The sequence below is a fragment of the Pteropus medius genome, unplaced genomic scaffold (genome assembly GCF_902729225.1).
Source record: "Pteropus medius unplaced genomic scaffold, Ma_sr-lr_union100, whole genome shotgun sequence".
NCBI classification, from domain to species: Eukaryota; Metazoa; Chordata; class Mammalia; order Chiroptera; family Pteropodidae; genus Pteropus; species Pteropus medius.
The window spans coordinates 12,436,495-12,464,294 of record NW_024349804.1 but is presented as its reverse complement, the minus strand read 5'-3'; the positions used below and the strand labels follow the sequence as shown (position 1 = coordinate 12,464,294).

Below are 27,800 nucleotides of genomic sequence, written 5' to 3'. Positions count from 1 at the left end.
GGGTCCATGGAGGCGCTGACCTCCAGAGCTGGGCTCGGACCACAGGGCTGCCTAGGTCAGGAGGCAACGTCATCAAGCCTTTGACAGGGGGACCCGCACTCTGCTGGGACAGATGCCACAACTGCAGCATGCTGGCCAGTCTGCACACGGGCTGCATGGACACAGAGGCTCCAGGATGCGATTCAGTTCAGACCCCCTGGCAGGACCTGGAGGGGCACTCACGTGCTCAGCACAGCACGCCAACCACGACACGGTTAACGTTCGCCGGCCATGCCATGTCCATGCTTCGAAACTCTGAGAGACTCAAGGAAGCCACGACAGTCCATTCATTCAGCTCAGATGTTGGAATAGGGACACAGATGTCAGGGGAAAACTGCCCCAGGTCCCGCCAAGAATAAGTGGCAGAGCCAGACGCTCTGAGCATCCAGACTACGCTAGATGCCACCAGCAACACTGTCGCAGGCCTGCTAGGACATTTTATTTTTAAAAGTCACAGCAAGTCCTCCGCCTGAGCTTCTTACTATCTCAAAAACAGCAAACGATTTCATTATTCAGTCTAGAAAACATGGCGGAGCGATCCAGGAGGTCTTCTGCATCTAGACTCCATCCAGAGCACATTCTCAATCCTCTCCAGAGAATGTGCTTATTTTCAAAAAACGAAAAGGAGCTGACCTAATTCGCATCACCACCTCTTATCCGTCGGCTCATTCGTGGAAATCAAGCCCCGACCTCTTAAAAGCAGCATCTTAAGTAAAAAGTGATCAGAAAAAAGCACAGCTACAGGCCACGAAGAGGGCGAGTGACACAGAAGCAGCTTCTTCGGCACAGTATTCTCGAGCTCAGGTCTGTGCGTGGGCCTCCTGAACTACCGCAGACACATTCTGAACTCTATATAATCGAGCAAACACCTGAACGATCCAGAACACGGCGGTCAAAGCCTGCGAGGCCCACCTGCTCGGTCCCCACACCCGCCACGGCGCTATCGTTCTCAGGAGCTAGCGGCCGAGATCTGAGCCCCCGCGTCTAAGCAGCGCAGTCCAGGTGCCTGCAACACCTCTGACACCTGCGCTTTGGTGACGAGGATACGGAGCACCCAAGGAAACAGCACCTTCTGCCCTTAGGGGCGACTTAACTGCAAGCGGGGGCAGGAGCAGGGACCGCCAGTCAGCGTGCGCACGTGTGTGTGCATGCAGATACGCATACTCATGAACAGGATGGCCGTGCCTAGTGGGGACACAGGCGTCACTGGGCGGCCACTGAAACGCCCGCGGCAAGGTCACAGCTGCAGTGGAGGGAACCTGGACAGAGCCTGCAAGGGGTTTACCTCACGGGACCGCAACAGAGTCAAGGCCACTGGGCTCTGGCAGAGCAGTCCCAAGGGTGGAGCCGTCAGTCGGGGGGTGCGGGGTCTCTGGTGTCAGTCAGACATCTGGGCGGATACGCCCATTCATTTGGACTGCAGGGGAGGGCTCTGCGCCGCGGGCGGCTTGCACACTGACGGCATTCCAGGATCAGAGTGACCGTCAAAGGCGGCTGAAAAGTCACATAAGACTGAGAACTGAAGAACACGGCTTTTAAATCTTCACCTGGCCAATGTCTACTCACCCAAGTCTCAGCCCATGTGACCCTCTCTGGGAAGCCACATGCTGGCCTGGGGCGAGGCTGGCTTTCCACTGCACCGCATACATCCCCCTTCATGAAAGTCGCCAGGCAGGAGGGACACCCCGCCAGCTTCCCTCTGCCTTGCTCGGCCTCCGCACCTCTGAGCCCTGCAGAGCCCCAAAGGCCTTCAGCACCAGCTCCCAGACCTCTTCCCCCGCCCCGCCCCCAAGAGCCCAGCATCCCTGAGCTCTGTCTCCAGCCCTAGACTGCCAGTGCCTCCAGGGCAGAGACCTCTGTCCCCCACAGAGTAGGGAGGGTACCCCGCTTCCCTCCAGCAAGTGGGGCTGCTCCGAGGTGCTTCCTGCTCAGATGTGCTTTCTGCTCGCTCCCTCCCTCCCTCCTCCCTCTCCCCTTCACTGGTAAACCATTCATTACCAGCAGCTTTCAAATGCCTGACTATATTTTAAACCATTTAGATTAAAAAAAACTGATGTGAATAGAAAATTAAAACAATCCCCTCCTGGCTGGCTCTCAGAGCAGTGGTTATGCAGCACCATTCACGCATGTGGGGAGCCCACTCAGCTCCCCGTGGGGCTCAGGGCCAGCACCAGACCAGGCCCAACATGCTGACGCCAGGTTCTGTCCAGGTCCCACAGAAGCCCTGCCACGGGATGGGGGGATCGGGGGATCGGGACGGAGCCAGGAGCGAGGGGAGCCCGCTCTCTGCAGTGCGCCATGGGCTTCGCCCTGCCCCACTGGCCCTCCCGGGGCTGCAGCGTGTTCCTCCGTGAAAGGAAGCGAGAACGCGAGGATTTTTCTCCCCCAAGAAATGTTTGTTTTTCTCCCCTGGACCACTGCACATGAATGCACCGTGTATCAAAAACAGTGATTTCGGGTACAGATTCAACTCATGCAAAATAACGTACTTCTGTGCTGCCCGATCAATGAGATGGCTACAGGTTTAAGAGACACCAAACACCAGTTGTATCGCTCTCCCCCATCACGTGTGTGAGGGGACCCGGAAGGCTGTTTTCCTGTCAAGCCTTCGCCATCCCCAAAACATTCGTATCTGGCCACGTCTGTTCTAACGGGGAGCCGCTGGGGGAGGCAGAAGCCAGCTCTGGGGGCCAAGGCCCACACGAGACACAGAGGGGAGCGAGCTGACTCCCACCCGGTCTGCTCCTCAGAGGCCCGGAAGCACGTGCTCCGGGGCTGGCACTGCTTCATGAGATTCCTCCGGGATTATCCAATCGATGTAATCCTTGCTGCCACCTCATGAGAAGCAGCCACCACCCCCATTTTACAGATCAGGAAACTGCAAATAGAGAGAGTCTGGAAACTCAGATAAGGTCGAGGGTCAAGGTCATCTAGCAGTCTCCCCATGTGAGAAGCCACAACCAGAGACTTGGACCTTCGAGGTCTGACATCACCAATTTCCAGCTAGGCCTCAACTTCCCCATCCTGACTGTCCCTAAGAACAAGCTTTTGCCCCCAGGGATGGCTTAGGAGGTGGCCCTGAGCCCTGAGCCCCACCATGGCACTCCCTGAATCTTAAAATACTGGGACAAGCAGACTGAATAGATGCTTCTGGATAAGAACGGGCTTACTGCTTAGCCTCATTAGATTTTGTGAGGATTAAATAAAACATCAAACACGCAACACAACTCCATTCGTTACAAACTACAGGTAGTTACTGAAGACTCTGTTAAAGTTAGTTAACAGGCTCCATCTCCAGCCAGGCTGGGTGGCTGGGGACAGACAAGCTGTGTGGGCCTTTCCCGCAAGGTTTCCCACCTGCGATTGGACTCCCCTTCCCTCCTGACACGCATGCACGCACGCAAGCGCATGCACACACGCATGCGCACATTCATGCACACATGCGCACTCTCATGCACGCACGCACACACACGCACACATGCATGTGCATGTTCACGCATACATGTGCACTCCCACGCACACACGCAGCGCACACGCACACTCACGCGACACACGTTGCGCACGACACCACTCACATGCACGTGACGCAGCACTCACATACACATACACTCAAGCACACGCACACACTCATGCACACACACGTGCACTCATGCACGCACACACACAAGCACACACACACGCGCTCACGCACGCAGGCCGGTGCATGCTGGACACTATGCTGGATGCTCCTGGCCCAGCGAGGCGTCCCTTGCGTGGAGGAGTGCCCGGGCAGACCGCACCTGGAAGGTGAAAGCTATAAATCGAACGTGCGCGAGGTGCGACAGAGACTAAACTTGGACTGGCCCTCTGAAGTAGAGATGCGGTGTGACGAGACCTCCGAGTACCACAGAACACCGCTGCGAGGAACGTCATCCCGCTAGGGACGTGTGCCGGACTGTTAAAGTCAAGACTGCTTACTGCAAAACCCACGCACGCCTCCAAGTAACTGCCATTTGAGAGCAATAGGAAATATTTTGATAAGTTAAATGACCGCATGTCAGTCCTCCCACAAAATGTGGGCACTAGGCTGTGTGAACACTCAAAACTCTATGGGAAGGACGCAGGTGGTGGGGCCCTGTCCTGACCCTCCACGCAGGCAGAGTGACAAGCACACTACAAAAGGCCCCTTGCCAGGACAGCGGCGTCAGCAAGTAAGTCTAATTCTCGACTGTGAAATCCCTGTACCCCGCTGGGCAGACAACACCCACAGGTGGACGTGCAGGAGCGGCTGGTCCCAGCTGGGCCTCGGGCTGGACTCTGCGTGTTTAAACTCAGGAAGGGACCCCGCAGGAAGGAGCAGAAGCCTTCTTTGACCTAGGACTCTGAACCGAGCCTGGGGCCAGGCGTGAGCAACACAGAGGTGACTGACACAGCTCAGTCTGTTACGGGGGCACCAAGAAACAGGACAGCCTCGAGGGGCCAGCGCTGTGATGCGGGAGCAGAAGCTGCGGGGGAGGGAGGGAGGCCATGTCCTACAAAGCTCCACCGCGACAATCCGCGGGGCAGGAAGATGGTCCTGGGAACGAAGGAACAGTTCCTGAACTGGCCTCCGGTGGGCAGACGGCTCCTGCACAGCTCACCCCAACACTGAGCTGGCCAAAGCACATGCGCCCCCAACCCTCTGACATGACAAAAAGGCCTTGTTGCTGAAGCAACAGGTTCCTGGAGCCCTAGGACTCATTAGTCACACAGCCCACACGCACAGTGCAGCCCGCCACGCGTGTGCAGCTCGGAGGCAGGTCCAGCTGTCCAGGGTGTACACGTGGCTTCTGGGGAGGTGACGTGACGCAGCCGGCCTGGGCCGCTCACTGCAGGTGTGCCAGGACTGCAGGAGGGGCCTCGGTGGCTTCTTCTGTGCTAAGATCTACAGCTGCTCCCGACGCGGTGAGGGTGACGCACAGTGACGAGTGTCTCCGGGACGTCAGCGTCTCGGTCCGGGGTGAGCCTGTGCCTGCCCTGTGCTTCCTCCCGGGGCCGCCCCGTTTCTGACCTGAGCGTTTACCTGGCAGCACCCCACCGAGAGCTGGGATCACTGCGGACGACACGTGCAGACAGGATCGAGTCACGAACGCATGGTTTTCCGTGCTTAATTCAACTTAAATATTTACCAAAGACCTACTGTGTGCCTACCCCTGCAGTGGGACTGTAAAAAATGGACGACGTTTGTCCTCCTAGGTCTTTACGCAAAGAAGTAGTCAAGCATTTCCCCAAGAAGGAGCCGACGCCTGCGGAGGCCTCATCAAAGCACGGTGGGCAGCATCCCCGAAGCCTTGGGCACTGACGCGACACGAAGGTGGAAGCCACGGAACCCCTGGAGCCCCCTTTCTGCTGAGACACCCTGCACTCGGCTTCACCTGTCATTGCAAACAAGTCTGACCTGCTTTACAGTCCCCAGGGGCACTGTCCGCATGCGATGCTATCTATCTCTGGAGCTGCAGCCAGGGGCCCGCCTCGTGGTCATGCGGCCTTGTGACGAAGGCCCTCAGGGAGAAATCGCAGGAAGGCACGTCAGCTCTGGAGTGGGGACAGCTCTGGAGTGGGGACGTGACTGCGCTCGCCGGCTCCGTTCAGTGGCCCTGGGCGCCGCCCTCTGCCTCTCTGAGCCTCAGTTTTCTCATCCGTGAAACGCAGGTCACGATCCATTCCAGGGGCTGGTTCTGAAGGTTAAGCGCCGTCAGCGAAAGCGGGGCCCTGGGCCTCCGCGCCCCCCAACCCGCATTATAGCCATCCCCGACTAGAACGGAGACGACAGGCAGCCTCGGGCACAGCCGTGACCCACTCAACCAATCCGAGCGGAGCATCACAGCATTTTTTTCTGAATAAATAGAGGACAAAATAGGAAACTTCAGAAACTGTCTCGTGAAACTTCTTTCAGTCGTATGTACCTGTCACACTTCCGCACACACGGCCACAAGCAGGGACACGACACAAAACTGGTTTCCTTTTGCAGGACAGGGTGACATGAGCTTAGAAGATGCTACTCTAGGACAGTGTTCCCCTGACTTTGTTTGCGGCCTGGACCCCTAAAACTCTAACTTCGGGCTGTAAAATAATCGGGGAGCCGCTGAAGACCCAGGTCCTGTCCGACCCGCTCCTAACGCCCTGTCCCATTGCTCACGTGCTCCAGGCCCGGGAACCTCCCAGGTCCGGGTTCACAGTCAAATGAGCAGCGTGGCTGCCAACGGGGGTGCAGGGCCGATGCGCGAGCCCAGTATGCACAGTGTGCAGAAATCATCGTCTGCTAAATGGAGGTGCCCTCTGAGGCAGGCACCTCCACTCAGCATAGCCATCCCTGCCGGGGGCCACTTCATGGCCTGGTATTTACTACTCCCCAGTGGCACTAGGACCTGTGGCTTCAGCCACAAGTTCCAACCGACCTCCAAACCCTCGTACCCAGCAAGAATTGGGCAGTGTCAGTAAAGTCTCGGGGTTTAGGAGAGAAGCCACAGACACCGAGAACCCAGAGGCCAACAGTGCAGACCAGTAGGTCTCAAGGGTGGAGCCCTGTTTCAGGTGCTAATCGGACTTTACCTTCTAGAAGTAAGCTTTTTGCCTTCTGAAGGTGAGCCAGAAAAAAAAAAAAAAAAAGGAAAAAAAAATCAAGCCACCTGTGTTCCCAGCAGTTCAGATTTACCAGGTGAGTTAGTGTTGAAGCCCCAATGGGCCTTTTTGATCAAGCGACTCCTCCCTGCTTCTGCAGAGCCCCTCATATAAGTCAGGGGGCTAGGGGTGGTCACCTTACAATGTCCTGCAAGGTTCATCATCGAGGCCGACAGATGGGAAAATGGGCCCCAAGAGGTTAGCGGCCTTCAGTGAGGCCACAAGGCAAGTAGCGGGGGGCCAGTGGCCTCGTGGGCCTGCCGGAACCGGAACTGGGCCTGCCCCCCACAGCTGACAAGGACCCTGCTTGCTTCATGCCACACTCCGCTGCCAGCCTTCTCGTCTAGCCCCCAAACCAGCGTTTTCTAGGGTGGCGACCCACCCTCTCCTCAAGAGACCACACCCACATGTGTGTGAAGCCTTGCCTGGCCTGCTGCTCTACCCCGGAACACTCTGGAACCTGTCTGTCCGCCTTCCTAAGATGTCCAACAGGCACCTCAAAATCACCGGGTCCAAAGCCAGAGCCATTAACGTCCTGCTTACTCTGCCCCCGTGTTTCTGATCTCACCGGGGAACCAGCAACACCCCCGCCAGTAGGGCCCTCAGGACCAGATGACGATTCTCTGCCTTTTTTTGCAAAAAACACTCATGGGGACTGCCGGCTTTCTTCCCTCAAATGTCTCCCCTCTCCCTACCCTCCACCCGCCCCTGCAGCCCCAGCTCAAATTCTGGTCTTTTTTCCTTAATTTGTTTCCACCTCTGGGCTCCCCTACCTCCCAAGTGACCTAAAATTCACTTCCGGCTATACCCTGCCTCCATCCTCACCCCCAGCAAAAGCCTGTGGCCCTGTCACCCCACCCAAGCTCTCGGCCTGGCATCCAGGACCCGCCAGGATGTGGCTGCCCAACCACTCCGTGCTGCCGCTCACGTCTGGCCTTGGCTCGGGCTCCTGTGCCACCTCTGTGCATTCTGACCCCTAAGCCTGGCTCTGTGCACTCTCACCCCTAAGTCTGGGCCCAGGGCCTCTGTCCTTGGCCCTCTGCTTCAGGGACAGCACTTCCCATGCTGTACAGCTGTCCGTGGACACGTCTGTCAGCCTAGACGACAGCTCCTGACAGGTGAGTGCCGTGTCTGGCTTAACACCTGCCTCTGGATCCGGGCAGAGCCTGGCACAGTCCTGACACTCAGACACACCGGCGCATGGACAGGTAATGGCACTTTGAACACGGGCGGGCGCAGATGCCACTTCTCCCCTGAAGGGAATTCAGAAGGACCGGCTCAAGGTCATAGAAGTCATAAAAAAGAGCTAACGGGGCTGGCAGATGACTGTCGAGTGCAGGGCAGGCGGCTGGGGAACAGGATGGGGTGTCAGCTGAGCCCCGCAGGAGGGTGGCTGTGAGGACAAGGAGACGCGGGGCAGGGAGATGAGTCTTACCAATCGATCAGGTAGATGTCTGGAGTTAAGTTATTTTTCTTGAAATGAGCGAATAATTTTGGCAAATTTTCTTCAAAGAATACCTCGAATGCAGCAAAATAAGTCAACATCTGGGGAGAGAATGTGAAATACGTTAATAAACTGATTATAGGCACAAGTTCCCAGTCTACAAAACAAGTCACTGCACTGCTCTCTCCACGGTCTGACGACCACCTCCTCACGTGGCTGACGCGTCCGGACCGGCAGCACGTCGTGCGCCACACGCATGGGCTCCGCGCACACCCCGTCGCCTGCCTCGCCCTCCGCCTTCGCGCTCCGCGGGGTCCGGGCTCTTTATGAGCTGCCGGCGACCCTGCGTCGAGCGCACCTGTCGGCACCGCTTTTCTAGCGGGCGTGGGTGCCCGTGGGCACTTCTTAGCAATAAAGTGTTTTTACACCGTTTCATAGACGTGATGCTACTGCACGCTTAACGGACACGAGAGCAGCAAACGGCACTCGTCTGGGCGCCGGGAAACCTAACGTGTCGGGGACTCGCTCCGCCTGCAGTGGTCGGGGCCGGACCGCGGGGTGTCCGCGGGGTCTCCACGGGCCCGCAGCACAGCCTCCGGCCTTCGCCTCGCCAGTTACATCTCATTCTTCAACTGATGACAAAGCTGAAGCCCATGGCAGTTACGCACTCGCCGGATGAGGCCGCACCGTTAACGTGTGGCTGGGACTTGCGCCCGAGCCCGTCCCACTGTCAGGCCAGTCTTCCCTGGCTCATTCCTCTCTGAGAACCGGGAATGGATTAACTGTCCAGCGTGATCTGGGGCAGCAGGCGCGCCCCGCTCCTGAGCCCCGGCGTCCCCGGGGGAGACGACACCAGTATGTGCGGCACGGGCAGCTTCGCAGGGCCGCCACGTAACGCAGCGAGGGAGAAGATGCGAAGGAAAAGCAGCAGCCGTCACGGCCTCCCTTCTGCCACGTTTCACCGCCCGGCAGGGTTTGCTGGAAGCCGAGACGCCTGCAGCAGGGCAGCCGTGCGGAGCAGGAAGGGCAGCGACGACCAGCGGGGAGCGACACGGGCCGAGGCGCTCATTCCGCTCTGCCATCCGCCAGCCGGATGCCCGTGGGCAGGGGACAGCTCTCAGATGCTGCCTGCCCGTCTCGGTCCTGCTAGGGTCCAGAGACAGGGCGGTCCCATGAACCAGAGGTTCCCAAGGGGGAAGGGCAGGGCACGACTCTGCCCCCCGGGGACACATTTTTGAGAATCACAACTACAGGGAGGTGCTACTGGCTTCCCAGGGATGCTAGACAGCTAGACAGCTTCCAGTGCCCGGGACAGCGCCCCCAAGACCACCGGGCCCCAAATGCCAGCAGCGCCCCGAGAAACCCTGCTGTGAATGTGGGTCTCGTTCGACATTAAGATTCTATGATTTTTCCTTAAAAATTAGGCTAAAATTCTTAAGTACAATTTTTATCACATTTCCAAAGAGGAATCTGGGATCTTCTCTACAGAATTAGGAGACGTTTAAGACGTAAGTCATTTTATTAGACATAAAAAGTTTTCCCTGACTATGAAAGTAGTGTCTGTGAACGCTCAGAAGTACAGAAATGCATAAACAGGCCATCCGTAAGCACCACGAATGTGGCATGGTTCCTTTTACTGGTAAATATGGTCCCTATTATGGCACGTGTTCTGTGTTATGCATTTTTTTAAGAATCGGCATTTTATCTTAGTTTTCTACAGTACGGTGTTTTGTAAATATCAGTATCGCACTGGATATATGACCAGATTTTAGTTAACTGTTTTGTATTTCCTTAAGCCTCATTTTTAAATATTTTCATCTTCACAATGAAAAATCATTTCAAATTACTAATTACACACAATTGTGCGACAACCATCTTTGTGCATGATGCTTTGCCCACACTTGTGACTTCCTTAGAATCTATTCTCACAAGCAGAATTACGTACCAACGCCATTCCTGCTGTCGACTCTTAATATCAAATTTCTTCCAAAAGGATTCTACCAATTTATACTTCCCCTAATAGCCACTAGTTTAGCAGTGGTTTTTAAATTTTTTTTTTTTTAATGCATGTACTGCCTGAGCAAGAAATACTCAGGAGTCCTTAAGATATTAGGGAGGCAATACTCCCTAGCTGATTTAACTATCAGATCTCTTTGGTCTGGAAGTACTTGCGATGATCGTTGGCAAACTATCAGCAAATCGAGACAATGCTAATTAAGAAGCTGCTGGATTTGTTAACTCGGAGACCTTCCTTGGGCTACGGAAAGCAGCAGGCTTAGGAAGCAGAACGGGCAGGTCTGGCTTTCGCACTCCCCGGCCGTGTGCCTTCCACGAGCTGTGTCACTTCTGGGCCTCGCCTCCTCCCGTGCCGAGCAGAGGCCCCACCTCTGGGGTAGAAGAGGGGCCTCCCAGCGCCACTTCAACCACCTCTGGGCATCGTGCTGGCAGGAAGATGGGGCTGACCGATGGAAGCCCTCCACGGACGTGTGCCCGACGCATCATTGCCTTTGTCAAATCCGGGAGCCCCTCAGACCCGCGTCCTGCCCGGGGAGGGCACCGCACGAGGCAGGCGGCGGGGGCGGCAGCAGCAGTGTCCGCTACGCTACACCACGTTCCATGCGACAGACCCGCACGTGGGGACTGTGCGCTGGCCAATGTGTCTGTACAGGAGCCACCCCTCCTCCCCGCTCCTCCCTCGTTTGAAGAATGGACTTTCAGAAAAACTTTCTGGAAGAATGTATTCAGAAATCTATACATACGGCTATAAACTGAGCGTTTTCAAAATTCAACACAATGCCCGAATAATCCTCCGCCTTCGACAGTGCCACTTATTCTGAAGACCTCTTCGTAGAGGGAAATGTGTTCTTTTTCCCGCTGAAGAGACGGAATTAGGCAACTCTAGCTGTGAGCAGACACAGTGCCCGGGGCATACGCACAGGGGATACTCACGAGGCCATGGTCCACTCGGAAAAATGCCATTTGACACGGTTTATTCAAGAGATTAGAAAAAGCAATGAAGGCATCTTCAGTATCTAAGTTCAAGATCAACACGGCGGCTATGAAGGACATGCCCTGCACCTGACGGGAGAGAAGGGGTGTTGAGCTCGCAGCAGCCTCCGCGTCACAACGCTCTTTCAGTCACGAGAAGGAGAGCCCGAAGGCCCTCCCGCTGGCAGGGCGGCCCAGCCACCCACTGCCACCCGCTGGCAGCGGAACGAGCAGCCTCGGTTCCGACCTGCTTGCTTGGAACCACCGCTCTGCCACACCCGCCACCCTGTCTGCTCTCCTTCGCCCCGCCCCCACGGCCACGTGGAAAGCCATAAACTGACCCCTCCTTATGCATCTGCCACCTGAAACACTGTCCCCTAGAATGTATAGTTTCCTGGTGCCATAGAGCGTATGTTTCATTTAACGTGTTAAGTCAAGAACCATGCACACACATCTGCCAAGCTGCAGACACGTCAGCAGCACAGTTTTAAAATGGTTACTGCTTAAAGGCTCTTTTGATTTAATGCTGAAAAAAAAAAATCACATGCAAAAAATGAAAATCAAATCCAATTAAAATGTGAAGAATGTCACTGAGCAGCCAAGCTGCTCGATTTCTTTGCAAGATAATAGGCAACTCGTTTACCGTGAGACTTCCCATACTCCCCAGCAAAAAATGAGGGCATTCGACTTGACATCTGTGGCCAAGATGCACTGGGTAATAGTCTGACATTTTTTTTTAGATGATAACATTTTAAAATATTGAAAAAGTTCACTTACATAGCCCACATCCGGTCGGTAACAAGTATACGCGCCCAAAATACTGTGCAACATGTCATGATACGGGCCACCCTAGAAGGATCGACACAGCAAACACATGCAGAGGTCTTGTTAGAGCTCGGAATGACAAAGGACGCTTTGCCACCACCGCTAGTCACACGCTGTTGACAGGGGAGGAAGCAGACGCCAAGCATGGTGCTAGCAGCGAGCCGCCAGCCCCCGGTTAGCAAGGGACTCAGGTGTGAGCACCTCGCGAGAAAAACGTCCTTAGTTTGGTTCCTGCTGTATGTATAACTATAATCCCCTGTAGAGTTGAACAGGTGACCAGGTAGCCCGGGTTTCTACAAAGCAGGCGAGTGCTGACTGTCCACCCGCCTCCCAGGCGAGTGCTGACTGTCCACCCGCCTCCCAGGCGAGTGCTGACTGTCCTCCTGCCTCCCAGCTGCGCCCTGCCCCCACCGTCCCTCTGTCTGTCCCCTTCTTTGTTCCTTCTCTGGTTTTCTACGTGGCAGTAAGTTTAGCAAACACGCGCTGCATCTTCAGCCCCGATCGCCCCCATTTTATTCCACGCCCTCAGTTCTTCCGTCCCTACAAGATTTCCACGTGTTCCTCTGATTCCTTCTAAAACTTTAAGTTGTGGTTTCTTTTTCCTGACTGAGCAGAGGCGCCTCCCGCTGAGGCCGGCACGTCTGGGGGACTGGCCCGGTCACCAAACCCTCCCGTCTGCACCGTCCACTTGGCTGCAGTTAACACAAAGAAAAAGTGCACCTGGTGTGTGACTAGAAGTCACTCCCCAGGGGACCGCACGTGGCTTACAAAAAGAATGTCATGGTCACATTCTGACACGTAAGAAGGAAGAGCCACGCCTGGGACACGGAGGGACGAAGGAAGAAAACACAGCAACGGGAGGGTCGCAATGACACCCAGGGCTAGAGGGCAGGAGGAGGCGGACAGGGCGGACAGGGCGGGGTCCCCCGTGGCTGGCTTCAACGCCCAGGGGTGTCACCAGGCCGGGGCTTCTCATACATGCATTTCAAAGGAAGGGCAGAACCGGCCTCAAAAGCAGAAACACGGCCATATCAAAAATGTGTTCAAAAGCATCGGCTACCCTTATCTTTAAAAGTCTAAAGGTAGTAACGTAAGACCCACCCTCCCTCTGTAGCCCCCCCAAAATACCTAAATATTTTCCAAACCTGATTATAAACTTGATTATGTGTAGTTTGACATCTCTGAATTTCAGACAAAACATACTTGAGAACGACAAATCACCACCGCCTACCTGCTGGAAAATGCAGAGGTTAGGGAACGTTCGAGAAATGTCCAGCTTAATAAGCTCCAGACTGGCTTCTCTGTCCGCTGCTGGGAAACTGGCATCTGCCAAAAGATCGAGAGTCATTACACCTCAGAGGTGAGCATGTGGCGTCACTGCAAGGCTTTGACATTTTATGAGAAAAAAACGAGGAAAAGAAGCTCTTCGGAAGTTCATGGACCTAATTACAACTGAAACCCACGGGGTCCGCCCTTGAAGTTTATAACTGTAGCTTCTTAAAGAGCAAAAATCTCACGACACCATCTAATGCTAGATCGTCATCACCTGATATTTTCTAGAGTACGAAATAAAAACCTCATTTGATGTTACCTTTCATCGACAGTCAGTGGAAGCAATCGAGCAAGTAAGGGCATGTACACAAATAAATTCCAGGCCGAGAAAACCACCAAAGAATCATCGCCTGAGCTAAAACGTCACCGGTGCACACTTAGGACATGTGGGAGCTGTGGCAGCATGACCGTCACGTGCACCGTTCCTACAAATACTTACGAATAACTTGGTTTGTTTTTTTGAATGTCAATACCGCATAGATGATATAAAAAAAGATCAATAGAAAACACAGTATTTGACCAACAGAAGTATTCTCGTGTTACGGGAACTTCTGAAAGCATCGTCTAGCAAACACGCAGGGCTCTCGTCTCTTTGTAAGCAGTTCTGAAGCTCCTCTGGGATGCCCGAGTGACCCTGGGTGCCAGGTGACTGTACATCACATGAACGAGGCAACGGAAGCCATGTGATTCTGACCGGCACCCAGCACGAGAGGACACACACCTCGCGGGACCCGCTACGTTCTCTTCCTCATGGAAGCTTCTCTCTTTAACCTGTTTGCTCTAAAAAGAGTCCCTTTTCCATGAAGTTTTTTGTAAATTTGCACCAATCACTACCTGAGTTAAGTGCACTGTCTTTGTAACGTAATAACGATGCCCGGCACTGACCAAGTGCCCGGCAGCCTCGTCACCGAGCTTACCCTCGATCTCCACCTCCGAGCCTCCCGCGCTGAGGGACCGCCACCTCTCCTTGGCCCGGGCCAGACAGATGTCGAAGAGCTCTGGAAGAGAAGCCCCAGGTCAGTCCCATGCGCGCGTGTAACTATGGGTCCACTGCTGCCTCTTCCGACTACTTAAAGGCCATCTACGGACCGCATATATATGAAGGCTCCGTAAAGGGACTCCCCGACTTGGCCTGAAGGTACTTCTACTGTCTACAGACACCACCATGTACAAAGAAAGGACACGCAAGACACCACTACACCTGGCATTTACTTCTATCACACAGCCGCCCGCAAAATGAGAATCTGACGTGTGTGTGAGTCTGTCGCCTACCGGGCTGGGGGCTCCTTGGGGTAAGACCACGAGGTCCCCCTCATTCACATCCGTATCCAGAGCAAATAGCACTGGGACAGACAAGGGTCAGGACCATCGACAACCATCCGACTGGGGAAGGGAAGGGCGCCGGCAAGAATCCCAGCTGGTTCCAAATGAAGACAGGCTGGAACTGCTCCCCGGGGCACGGTCTCCCCAGCCCTGCTGCCTAAAGCGGGGCGGGGGGCATGCAAAGCAGGAGCAGCCTTCAGAAAAGAAGAGTGCTTGTGGCAGCAGCGAAGCATCAAGACGGGTCCCCACGAGACAGCGTCCAAACCTCCTCCACGTCAGGACCTATTTTTCAGTAACTCTTTGAGTAGTTTGGTAGTAACAGAGAAATGACTCACGTCCACAGCTTGTACGGTTACATGCAGGCCTCTATGAGCACGGAGGCAGAACCCCACGGAGACCCGGCAGCCCCGCTGGCCCGCCCACCCCCGGGCCCCCCGCCACACGCAGTCCTGGGTCACAAACGGTCACCGCTCCATCACTAAGACTTGACCCGCAGCTGCCCAGAGAGTTTTCGCCACGTTATTTTTGCCATCACTACTTTCGGGAGATAAAGCAGAGCGCCCGGGCTTGCCAGGCACTGCCTGTTCCCGCACTAACACGCGGTCCAAGTCTAATAACACGACTGCGCCCCAAGAGGTAGAGGCCTGAGCAACGGCCGTTTCCCAGCCCCGTGGGGGTCCTGGCTTACAGTCCGCTCCTCCGCCAGGGCAGTTCAGGGGACCCTCTGCCCGCACTCGGTCGCCTGGAGGCGGGCTTAGCTTTGATCGCTTTGGTAGGAGATGGAGGAAAACAACTGTGCACTCCGCTGCCCACCGACCACCGGGGACCACTGCCCAAAGGACTATCCAAGTTACAGCGCAGACGCCGATGGCCTCAGGGTGAAACGGTCCAAGTGCCGGCGTCCGGAGAGAAGCGCTCAGCAGTCTCTCTGAACCTCTCCTTCTGGAGACGCTTTTTAGAAACTACGTATCTCTACAAGGTTGATGTTATAAATCTTCTTATGAAAAGAGGTTCAATTTTTGGCAGGTTCGGCTTAGCCAAACACGGAGCCTTGAGGAGGTCACTACACAGAGAAACCGGCCGCCATCCACCCGACCGGCTGGCATTACTCCAGACAAGAACACTGACGGGCCAAGGCTGCAGTCGTGGGGCAGGCGGAAGTCCTACCAGATGACAACAGTAATAAGAATGTGAACCCAGCTACACGGAGAAGATACCAACCAACCTGCTTTAAAGTCAAAGGCCTTCGACAGGGTAAAAATTGCCACCATCAGCTCCACAAGCGTTTACCGGCTATTAAAAACCTGAAGACGACGACGGAGTGCCAGGCGCAAGCTGCACACAGCGACCAAAAAGTAACAAGTAATGACCGCCACATATGAAGCACTGAACTGCAAGTCTGAGCGCGTGGGGCGGCTTCTCCCGGGCGCAGGTGGAGGAGGAGCGGACGCCGATGAGGAGACAAACGCCCCGAGAAGGGTGAGCACGGCCCTCATCTCCCCTCCTGAACTGAAGCTACTAGAACCTCGAGCACCCAGTCCGAGTGCAGCGTGTCGCCCCACTGAGGTGCCTATGTACAAGCTCCCTGGGAAAAAATGCTGCAAAATACCACAGCACCCCGAGCATGGTACACCTCCACAGAAAGCGCGCCCACCTCCCCTCCACCTTCACGCCCCATCAAGGCCTGCTTGCCCCAGGCTTCGAGAACGGATCCGGACGTGACTCCGCCCATGGGTGCCATGATGACGATGTCAGCCCCGTATGAGCTGTGTGTCTCTTCAGGGGGAAGGAAGAAGGCGGGCGTCTTCTCTGAACTGCCGGGGACTGAGGCCCTCTGGAGGACAGTCACCTGGCCTCTCAGGAGACCCACATCTTTGTGCTGATGGCTGCCTTTCTCCCAGCCAGGGAAGGCGGGGCAGGAGAAGCCACGGCAGGAGAAGCCACAGGCCCGGGGCCGAGTCCCCTGGGCCCAGGGCCGCGCGAGCCGCTCACCGTGGGTGATGTTTAACTCGTTGCCGATGGCTAAGCTCCAGACTTTGCCTCTCACGCTGGGAGGGATCCCCTGCCACCACAAATCTCGAACTTTTCTAGAGCACCACCTGCACGGAAAAGGAAACGCGAGTTCATGAGCCTGCTCTCAGTGAAGTAGCCGCCGTCGCCGAGCGGGGCTGCAAACTGCAGGAGCGGGGCGCGGCTGCATGTCGCGGCCCCCGCCCTGGGAGCTCAGAGACCAGCTCGACGGCTACCTACAACTACCGGGCAGCTAGACACTGTGCCAGCGGGGGCACCGCAAAGCAGAGGGGCCCGGGACGCGGGTCTGCCGCCAGAGCCTCAGCGACCAGCAGCGACACGAGCGCACGGCGGGTGGGAGGCAGCTTCTGAGCAGAAGGCGCAGTGACGGGACGTAACCGTGCTGCTGCGGGGGCTGCGCCAGCCGGGCGCGCCGCGGGGGGCCAGGAGGCACCGCTGCAGAGCTGCGGCGGAGGGTGGACCCCAGGGGGACCCCGGGAGCAGCTGGTGGCCGGCGCACCACGTCGCACACACAGGCGGCGCACTCAGGCCTGCTGCCCAACCCCCACGGCAGGACTCTGCTGACTCAGCACACGCCGAGCGGCGCAAGGGGCTGAGGTCTGCTGCTCACGGGGACGCACCGCCAGCCGGTGGGACGAGGTGCCAAACGCTCCCCGAGGTTCTCCACGCAGCGCAGTGCGGGAGCACAGGCCGAGACTGCAGGCCAGGTCACACCCGAGTCCACGCTTCCCAGCGCATCCCACGTGAATCACTTCCCTCTGATCTGGCACCCTCCCCTCTACCATTGAGATGATGGAAGCCCCCACCCCGCCCCAAAGGGCTGTCCTGAGGACCGTGAGGGGTGACACAGACACCCCCGCACGTGCCTGGCACTCAGCTGGTGCATCGTGAGCAGCTGCTGGGCCAGTGCGTGCATCTGGGCCACATCGAGCACCAGTGGGGCTGGACCAGGGCGGGGTTCTGCAGCCACCCAGGGTGGCGGCCCAACGGTTCTGAGGACCTTGACTTGTGTTAGCAGGGCCCACTGGGAAAGAGCGTTCCCTGACTGTGTCCAGCCTGAGACAGACACCGCCCAGAAACGTGGGCTCCGAGAACAGCTGGTTTCCCTGGTGGGATCAACAGGGCCACCTGACCCCCGGTAATGACAGGATGTGAGTCCCTAACGTCTCGTCACTCGGCTCAGGTTAAATGGGACCAGGGCAGAAGGGAAACCGGCATCCAAGCTCCTTGGCAGCTCCTGCTGACGGGGACAGGCCCCAAAGGAGCCACCCGCCTCTGTGCTAACCCTGGGACTGCCGTCCACACTGCCCGACCCATCCCGAACGCACAGGATGGAAGACCTACAGTTGTCCCCCGGGTGTGCGGATGACCACAGCTGCCGGACTGCTAGTGCTGGCCACAGGGGCCTGTCACCAGGGAAGACCCGGGGCCCGTCCTCCGACAGAGGACAGAAGCAGAGAGGCCAGGGCGTCTTCCCCAAGGACGCCCGAGCCTTAAAGGGCAGAGGGAGCTGGATGCGGAGTTACGGGGCGTTGGCACGCCAGGCGGGACTGGGACCAGCAAAGGCCCCGAGGCTCCCCACAGAGAGGGCTCTGTCCGCGTGACGGAGAGACAGAAGTCGGGGCTACAGAGAAAGGAATTCACATTTTACGGTCACAGAAAGTTACTGAAACTTTAAGTAGGGCAGTGACACAGACTGGGCTTCAGAAGATGGCTCCGGCTGCTGAGATGATACACTGGAGGGGAGGGGAGGGGGAGGCGGGAGCTGTCACAGGAGCCGGTAAAGAATGAGGCCTGAACCAGGGCAGCGGGACGGAGACTCTGTGACTTAAACCTCTGAGGCCGCTTCATCGAGGGCTGTGATACGAGCTATGGTTATTACCACTGCTGCCTATAGACCCTAGAAAAAGCCATTTACAGACTAGAGGTGGCCACTATGTCACAGCTCACATTGTCTCCCAATTAGGCAGAATCTCGTTATTCCAGGTGAGGACAGCATTTCCGATGTTTTCTTCTAATCTGCACCTTTCTTCCAGCTGCTTTTTCCTCCTCTGGGCTTCTTTCAGCTCTAGAAATCACAATCGAGAAGAGGAAGAAAACATCTGTTAACCAATTTCCACCATTTTCAAACAAGGAGATTTTTCTCACAGAGCCATGCTGCAGAAACCCAGGAGAATGGCCGTGCGGATCGGGGGGCCCTCCCCTCCCGGACTCGTCCATGCCGTGTGGAGTCTACAGTGCTGGCGCGTCACCCACTTCTCATAAGCTTTTAGAGAATAACACGCACACGGAAAGGTAGAGAATAAAACATAACCAATTATCACAAAAACCGACGAACCTGAGAAACTACCGCCTCCATCGAGAAACAGAGATTTACCAGAGCACCGGAGCCCCGCGTGGAGCCCCGCGTGCACCCCCTGCCCTCACTGCTCACAGCGTAAGCATCGCGCTCCGTGCAGACAGCGATTCTGAGAAATACCATGCATTCAAGGGACATACGCTTTTCTGTATTGTTTTATTATGAAATACACATAACATAAAATGAACCGTTTTAACCATTTTCAGTGCACCATCGGTGGCATCAAGCTTTCACGTTGTCGCGCAGCCATCACCACCATCCATCTCCAGACCTTTTCATCTTTATGAACTGGAACTCTGTCCCCGTTGAGTGACGAGTCCCGTGCCCCCTCCCCCCACCCCTGGTCTCTGTGAATCTGACTCCTCTGCGACTCCCATGTAAGTGGAGCCATGTGGTACTTGTCCTTCTGTGACCGGCTCACTTCACTGACCACAACATCCTCAGGGGTCACCCACCCATCCATGTGGTAGCACATTCCATGTTTATCACACATACTTTTTACACATGCTAGAATCACAGCGGTTTAGCTTCTGCAAGGGATTTTACCAAATCCCATCACATCTTCCTGGGAACAAGCAAAATGGAGCCCACCCGGGGGTCCGCCCACCCTGCCGGCGAGGCCTTCTCCCGGCCAGCGCCTTCGCCCTGCACCACTGCCATCTTGCCCGGAGTCGATTCACAGAGTCGTTACTTACACACAGCTCCCGGAAGTGCAGACTTAGTACAAACACGTGTTTGATGGAAACCTATCAATTTCAAAATATTAAAGCATTCCCCAAAGTTCAGGTTCTCGGGCTCTAGACGGTAAACACACCCAGGAAGACACAGACTCTCGTGCTGCCTTACGTGACGGCGCACGTGGGAACTCCGTTACCTCGTTTTTTGGCCTGGACCACCATCTCTTCATACTGCTGTCGGTGCTTCTGAGCTTCTTCAGCTGGCTTCGCCGGGAGATTTCTTGATAGAAAATAAACGATTTTTCACCATTATAAATATCAAATAAAATTACTGGAGAAACAAAATGAACACTTCAAATGTTATTTACTAACACAATGCTCTATGGAAACTTAAGCAAGTGTGGCCTGGCACCATGGAGCAAGCCCCTTCTCCCACTAGGGTCCCCAAACACAATTGGTACACCCACCATCAAGGCCGATCTCGTCAAATACGTGGGAACCAGGACGGACCTGCTAAGATCCTGCTTCCTGCAGATCCCACACAAGCCAGGGGCTAACCGCAGGCCCTGCTCTGCAATCCTGGGGTGCTACCCCAAAGCCACTGCAGAGCACGCGTCCCAGTGTTTTCTCACGGTTACAAGCCGGTCTCTAATTACAATAGCTGTCTGAGCACTGTTAAATACTAAATTAAGTGTACGGCCACGCCACCCTGAACGTGCTCGATCCCGTCTGATCTCAGAAGCTAAGCAGGGTCGGGCCCTGCCAGTACTTGGATGGGAGACCACCTAGGAAGACCGGGTGCTGTAGGTGTAAAAAAAAAAAGCTACATTAAAATGAAAAATCACCTGAATGGAAAATCCTGAGCGAAACTCCTATGTTAAAGGACAGTCTCCCAGATTAGTCATTCGCTACCATTCCAGAACTCATGTTATTAACGTAGGACATAAGGAGGAACTCAGCTTTTTAACGAGTGACAAGGCTTGTTCTTCGTCCCTCTTGTGATCCTAGTTACTCTTCTAATGAAAAGGCAGTTAGCAAGTTCTACTGATCTGCCAAAGCAAACACTCTCTACAGGCTCTTAAGACTCACGCTGGTCTGTCTTCCAGGATGAGTGCGGTGGTGGAAAGTGGCTCGAAATCAAGGTTCTTCCTCACATTCTGCTTTGGAGAGGGCGGCTTGCTAGGTCGTCCAGCCTTGTCTTCATATTCCTAGGACAAAGAAACCAGGTGTGACCCCCAGGGCCTGGCCAGCTCCGATTTTACGAAGCCTTTCTGAGAGCAAGAGCGTTTTTTGTTATGAAGTCCTTTAAGCTGACTTTGAGAGTGATGCACTGAAAACATTTCTTGTTATTCAGAAGGAAACACTACCGAGGCCAGGGCTCCTACAGCTCTGCAGCCCGGGCCATCGCTTCACGACACGAAGACCGTGCACTCCCCGTGTGGCGGGGAAGTCCCTAAGGACCTCATCCTCCCAGCTGCCCCTGACGAGGGCCCACGAACGTCGTGTCAGGTCTCCTCTGCTTGTCCTGGGTTACGGGCGTATTTTCTGAACACTGTAATTACAATGGGTCATTATCGTGGCCCCCGGGAAGCTAGGAGCCAGAGCAGCAGCCAATTCCAGCATACCCACGTGGGCCCATCCTAAACTTCGAATCCACTCCCTTTTATGCCATGGCATTTTATGTATTTTAGTTAGCCTTTTAAATCTATTCTGAAATAAGGAACAGGTTAAAAATCTTTTGCATAAAGATGATTAAAGCTGTTACATTTTCTTAAAGAAACATCAAAAAAGAAATCCTTAACATCTTTGCATGAGCCGTCACTGCGAGCTGTTACATAAACAACTGTGCCATTGCCTGGAAATGTGAGCACAGCCTTTGTACTCCCGGGTCACTAATTTGTCCCGTGGACCGGAACCGTGAAAAGCTCAGTCACACCTGCTGACCCACATTCCAAACACCCAACCGGAAGAGTCCAGCAGAGTCAAGCAACCTGGCACCAGAGTCCGGCTTCTGAAATTGTGTGTGTGTGAGAGCGTGTGTACCCTTAGCTCTTTGCAAATTAAAAAGGCAAAAATAAAACATTTTCTTGTTACCAATGTAGACAAGGTTCTCGGGACCTTCCCTGAAGAGAAAATGATCCAGCTGGGAAGACAGGACAAGTAAGTAGTTAAACTGAGATTTAAGTAATCATTCCAGATGAAAACAAAAGCCTATCACGAGTGGAATAATTGCTAAATGAATTTTACTGACAGTAGCTGCCAAGAGGGTGTTACTGGTAAAATGATTTGGCAAGCAATTATTCTCAGCCAGCAAGGCCTACAGAGGCTTCTATAAGTGGAAAGGAATAACAAACTCCTCAAAACACACAGGCTGATTCAGTATCTTAATGCTGCTGGCCCTGACTTAAAGTGGGTCCGTTAAAATACTGAAATGATCCCCACTTACCCCAAACTGAGAAAACAGACTCCCTTTTCCATCGACTCAAACATCCGAGCACCCACACGTGTGCTAGGTAGCCCACTATAACACGGCACCAGCCACCAGGAAGCTTCCGACCCAGAGCCTGGATGTCAAAACCCTGGATTTTTATAGGAAACCTACCAAAAGCTGTGTGTTGAGAAAGAGTCCAAGGCATGTTGCACGTTAACGAGAATCAGTAACGAAAGCCCATGCGCTGCTACTCAGCTGCTGACCCTGGTCCAGCGAACTACATGCCAAGGCCAAAGACATCTGCCCAAAGTTAGATGTTCCAGAATCTGGAGGCCCATTTCCATGTATTTTTGTGCGCTTTACACACATTCTCACTTTATGTCCACAACGAGCTCTATGGCGAGTGTCATCCATTTTCAAGATGTGTACAGTAACAGAGGTTCCAAGTGAAGTGACCTGCCCTCCAGCACACGGCGGCGAGGGGCTGGGCCTGCAGGACCCTGCGCTCTGCCACTCGGAGCCCGACCTCCTCTGTGAAAACAGAGAGACAGGTGCGGGGTTCCAGGGGAAAAACGCCGAGTCGCATGCGGGTTAAGTGCGGCCTTCTGGAGCCAGACAGGTCGGGGAGCAAATTCAGAGCCGCCAAGAACCGGCTGTGCCCTCAGCAAAGCCCTTAGGACCCCTGGGCCTCATTTCCACATCTGCCAAGAGGGACCCGCAAGTCCCAGAGGGGCAGGGGAATGGGGAGAGGCCTGTGTGGCCGCGAGCACAGCCCTGGCTGCTGGGGCCATCGCCCGTCTTCCCCTCAGACCTGACACAACTGTAAGACGCAGAAAATGCTCTAGCGCCAAACAACGCCCAGGGAGCCCAGCAAGGTCTGCGAACACCGCAGACGTGAACAGGCGCAGTCAAAGGAACTAAAGGTCTCTACTCATGACCAGAAAAACCAGGCCTCTGCCATCTCTGCAGTCAGGGCCCAGAGCTCGCGGCCACCAGGCACTGGCCACAGTGGCTGCGGTTCACGAGCCAGCACGTCTCCGGGGCTTCATACACATCCAGTTTGCGCACTTTCCCCTGCGCACTAGTCCCGAGGGAGGCTTCGTCCCCACGCCACAGGCCGGAAGGTGGAGGCCCAGAGATGTCCACGACACCCAGGGGGGAGCTGGGATCAGACGCCAAGCAGTCTGGCTCTGCACTTCTCAGCAGCCTGCCACTCCGGAACTCACGAAAGCCACTGGCAGCCGCGATCCAGAAGTAATTTAATCATGCACGTTCGGTCTAAATAAAGCTTCTCCACTATGACGAAAAGCTGTGACGCTGAATTCAGCACAGATGCAGGGCAAATACCTACGTGTCCATCACACGGAGCACCGCACGATTAAAAAGAAAAATGGGCAGAGGCGGCCTGGTGCGCCCTGCCCACACCCGAGACCCCAGAGGGAGCCCTTTCCGGATGCCAAGCGGCATCTGGACATGAATGGCACCGGGAGTTGTCACAGGTCCTGCTCCGAACCTAGTTCTCCCACAGCTGCCTGGAGGCGTCAACAGTGAGCTCGTTTTCCAAACCAGACAAAGCGACCTCATGAACAAGAAAGAGGGCTATTCACTCTAAGGGTCCTTGGGGGTGGAGAGTGGGGGGCAGCCGTGGATAAAAGTCAGCCGAAAAACAACTTCCATCTGTGCCTTCTCAGCCATCACTGGGGTCGGCCTGTGACGTGGCGAGGGCTGGGGCTCTCGAAGCGACGAGACTTAGCTCTCGGGCCCGGCTCTGGCCTTGGGCAAATCATCGTGCTCCTGTCTCAGCCTGTCTCCTCATCCGTAAAAAGGTAGCGACTGTGAGGACCCCCGTGACGAGATGAGGTGACAGACGGTGATGGCTACCCGCTAAAGTGCGAGCCCTGTGCGTGTGCCGGGCAAGTGTCAGGACATTCCCAGCCTCCGTCCGAAGTTTCTTCTCTTCTTGGAACTCTCATGGCATCAAGTCTGGAAGCCTCCGGGTTTAACCCAAGTGACAATGCCATTCATTGCTGGGCTCATCAGTATAAATCACCCGTGTGAGCAACTACGACAGATTCCAACGTCCTGTATAATCCACGAGGGAATTTAGAACGGGGTTCTTCAAAGTTCTGGCGGCAAATCAGTGCCAGCATTTAAAAAAAAAACAAAACCAAACAGTAAAACATATAAGAGTGCACATAAGTCAGTTTGTTTCAGTTCTAAACCGGGTCTTATTTGTGTGCTGAGTCTCAAATTATCTAATGGGTTTGGGGGGTGGGGGGTATCAGCTCAAAAAACGTTTGCAAGCCACTCATTTAGTAGGTCCAAGTGCCCACCCTGAGCAGTTCACCATGTATCCTGCTGGGAAGACAAGACCAACACCAATGAGACAGCGGCGAACGGTATGTGCCGCACCGCCCCACGAGCTAAGCTGTGCGGGGTGGTCTGATGACCCAGTGAAGGGTCAGGGAAAAAGCAGTAAGCCAGGGCAAATGAGCAGGACCTTCTCTCCACGCGAGGGCAACAGGCGACACGGACTCAGGCAGGAGGGAGAGGGGAAGGGCCTCGTCTGTGAAGGGACTACGTGGGGCCCGGTGTGGCAGAGGCCTGCGGACCCCAGACAGGCAGGGCTCACTCCAGCAGGTACAAGTAAGACGCCAGCAGAGGCTGTGAGACCAGGGCAGTAAAGAAAAATGCCATGACCGGCTGAGCCACGTGCTGTGGGCGCCCTGAGGACAGGAAGTCTGGGGCTGGGGGGATCGAGGAAAGTGTTTTATAAAGGGTGCCTGCCATCTGCGTGGCCAAGGACAGGGGAGATCTGGGCCATGGAGGAGAGGCGTCCTGACGGCCCAAGCGGCAGCCCAGAGATGCACACAGGCAGGCTTATTTGTGGGTTAGCAGGAACATTTTACACGGGAAGGATCAAAGTTTCGCTCTTGATGTTAAGGTTTCCACGACAAGATACCTAGGCTGGGGAGACAGAGAAATGGGGAGGGGGAGGAGCTGGACCTGGTGCAGAGTCAGAAAGGAAGGTGTGAGGGATGGGGAGCCTGTCGGAGGCATCTGATGGCGGGGTCGACACCGTGTGCATGGTCTGAACAGTGCTAAAGGCAAAGACAAGGGCCTTCGACTCCTGAATTAAGTGTATGATTTGCCAGCTACAAAAGAAAAGGAAAACATCCCACCTCAACAGACATGTGTTTTATGAGAACAAAGAAAAGACCAAGATCCGCGACCGAGCGTGTTCCTGTGGGGACGACAGGCCGGCCGGCCGTGCTGCTCACAGAGCTGGAGGATGCTGCAAGGACAGCCAGACACGCCAACAACCTGGCCCGGGAAGCCCCCTGGCTTTCTCGAAAGCTACGTTAGCTAGAAAGGGCCATCGATCAAAACCTGTGCTGAAGGCTTCGACTCGACTGTATCCAGTATCAAGATGAGCCTTCGGAAATGACCACTGAGGGTCGTGAAGGTGTGTCTGGAATAAAACATGGCAGGTCACCCATGTACCTATTAGAAGACATGAACCAGCGTCAGTGACAGCACAGCAACCACACGTGCACAGGCCGAGGACCCGGGCGGCCTGCAGACGAGGTACAGCAGCAGGCCTGTGTCTGAACCATCACCTCTCTGATCACTGCCGCCAACCGCATGACCTTGAACACCTTCCTTCACCCTTCCAAGCCTGTTTCCCCATCCATTAAATGCGAATGAATTCATGTAAGACATGGGGCCACAGCAGGTGCCCAAACAAAGACAGTGAGTATTACTGTCATCATATTACTTCAGAATTACCTTTCCCAGTATTTTCCCATTAAGGGGCACTTCATAGGGTTGCAGTGAAGACTAAATGAAGATGAAGTGCCCCAAATACTCAGCTGGTTTCACACTTTGCAATTTGTAACAAGCAAATCTGGGGGAGAGAGGGGCATTACTTTGGCATCTGAAACGAGACCGGTTCTGTTTAGCCATTTTAGTGGAGAAGCGGGGCCTGTGCAGCTCCTGCAAGGGCTGGGCCTTCCAAGAGTCCTGGTAACCACTGGGGCTGGAGCTCACACTAACGACCCCTCAAAGTCCCTGAGGGACTCCTCATACCTGGCTTCTTTTACTACGCACCATGCAGTACTTTCCCAGAAAGCATTCTCTAAGTTACTGAAAATGCTGTCATTTGGGAAATCGACTCTCAAGAGGCCTTTTCTAATTGTCACATTCCTTACCAACCACCTAGAACACAGAATATGTGGACTGGGGAAGGAAAGGCATTGAAACCGAACTGTGGCTTTTAACAAGCCTGGTGGCTGCTGCAATGCGACCACCTCACTCCCACCTCCAGCAAACAGGGCGCATGCAGCCCGATCCCCCCACAAAGGCCTCCCCAGGATCACGGGGCAAGGCCATCCTGGGCCTGGGAGGGATGCCTGGCCTGGACCTGAGAACAGGATGCAGTCGCGTTTGGGGTGACCACCAGGACCGGCCGGCTCTTCTTACGACCTCTCGCTATACCCATTAAAACAGAAGCGCGCTCGGAAATCACACGGGATCGCAGACACAAAGAAGGGCAGGCAGGAGGAAGGCGCGTCGCCGCGGCCCCACGCGAGCTTCGGCCCCCGGAGCGGAGGGGTGTCGCGCACCCAGGCCCCGGGCGCCCCCACGCAGCGGCCTCGGCCGGGCCGGCCCCACTCACCATGAACGCCGCGGGGCTCAGGGGCGCGCGGCCGGCGGCGCCATGCCCGGGCGGGCGGGCGAGCGGGGCTGCGGCGGGGCCTCGGGCGGCGGCTCGGGCGCAGCGCGCGGTGCGGCGGGGGCGGCAGGACGCTCAGTCGCGCGCCGATCCGAGCGGCCGATCCGCGCGCTCCGCGTCGGCGCGTCGGGCCTGGCTCGCCGGGCGCCGGGCGGGGCCGAGGCCGGAAGACCCGCTGCCGGCGCCCGGCGCCCGGCCGGCCGGGGAGGTCCGTGGCCGTGCGCTGCGGGCGATGTCCCCCCTGTCACAAAGCCGGGGCCGCCGGGCGCGCAGACGTCACGCTGAAAGTGTGCTCTCAAAAGCGACACGGCCACGGTCCGCTTTGTGAGGTTTTCATAGAAAAAGAGGAATGTACGTTACCGAGAGGAGCTCCATCAAAATACCAGCGCGCGCCACCTCCGGGTACCCGGGGCATCGTGAGTTTTGATTCTTATACTCCACGTGGCTCATGTTTTCGACACTGAGATTAGGCCAGTCAAAATGTCAGAGTTCATACACAGGTCCCTGCTGATGGAGCTCTGACCCGTGAGGCTCCCGGGGCCGAGTGGGCAGGGACATGGGAACGGGCCAGGGGTGACAGGGACGTCTGGACGTGCATTCATCCACTCTGGTTAGACAGTTCCCTTCGGAGGAGAGCATTCCACTGTTTGTAAATTATACCTCAATTAAAAAAAAAAAATTTAAATGCGTAAGGTCAAATTTCTTTCTGGTCCACCCATGTTCCAATGTCCAAGGACTAAACAAACTCAGCCTGAGAGGGCACAAGACCCTCCGCCTGCGGTGGAAATTCACAAGTCCCTGACTAGGGACTATCCAGCCAGTCTGTCCGCAGGTGATTTTCCAGATAATGGCATTACCAAATCACACCAGAAACTTCCTCACTCAGATGACGCCTACGATGTCCACCAGGCTATAATCAGAGCAGACAATGACGAGTGGTGACAAGTATGTGGAGAAACTGGAATTTTCGTAAGTCA

General features: G+C 55.4%; 1 protein-coding gene and 1 pseudogene across 8 annotated transcripts in view; one reads left to right on the top strand and one right to left on the bottom strand.

Annotated features, from left to right (window-relative positions):
* TBC1D14 (TBC1 domain family member 14) overlaps window positions 1-27,800 on the bottom strand; it is an 83,457-nt gene that overhangs the window by 5,658 nt on the left and 49,999 nt on the right. For 5 of the 8 annotated variants that reach the window (XM_039838236.1, XM_039838234.1, XM_039838235.1 and 2 more), the window contains 9 exons: window positions 20,747-20,865; window positions 19,855-19,937; window positions 18,572-18,689; window positions 16,583-16,689; window positions 14,185-14,265; window positions 13,167-13,261; window positions 11,888-11,959; window positions 11,072-11,200; window positions 8,114-8,223 (listed from right to left, as the gene is read on the bottom strand). In XM_039838236.1, the coding sequence (XP_039694170.1) occupies window positions 8,114-8,223; window positions 11,072-11,200; window positions 11,888-11,959; window positions 13,167-13,261; window positions 14,185-14,265; window positions 16,583-16,689; window positions 18,572-18,689; window positions 19,855-19,937; window positions 20,747-20,865 (914 nt within the window). Of the gene's footprint in view, window positions 1-3,957; window positions 5,894-8,113; window positions 8,224-11,058; window positions 11,201-11,887; window positions 11,960-13,166; window positions 13,262-14,184; window positions 14,266-16,582; window positions 16,690-18,571; window positions 18,690-19,854; window positions 19,938-20,746; window positions 20,866-26,766; window positions 26,825-27,800 lie in introns of those variants that run through there. The other 3 variants (XM_039838240.1, XR_005647676.1, XM_039838237.1) reach the window with 3 other exon arrangements.
* On the top strand, window positions 20,349-20,467 carry LOC120582952 (uncharacterized; annotated as a pseudogene).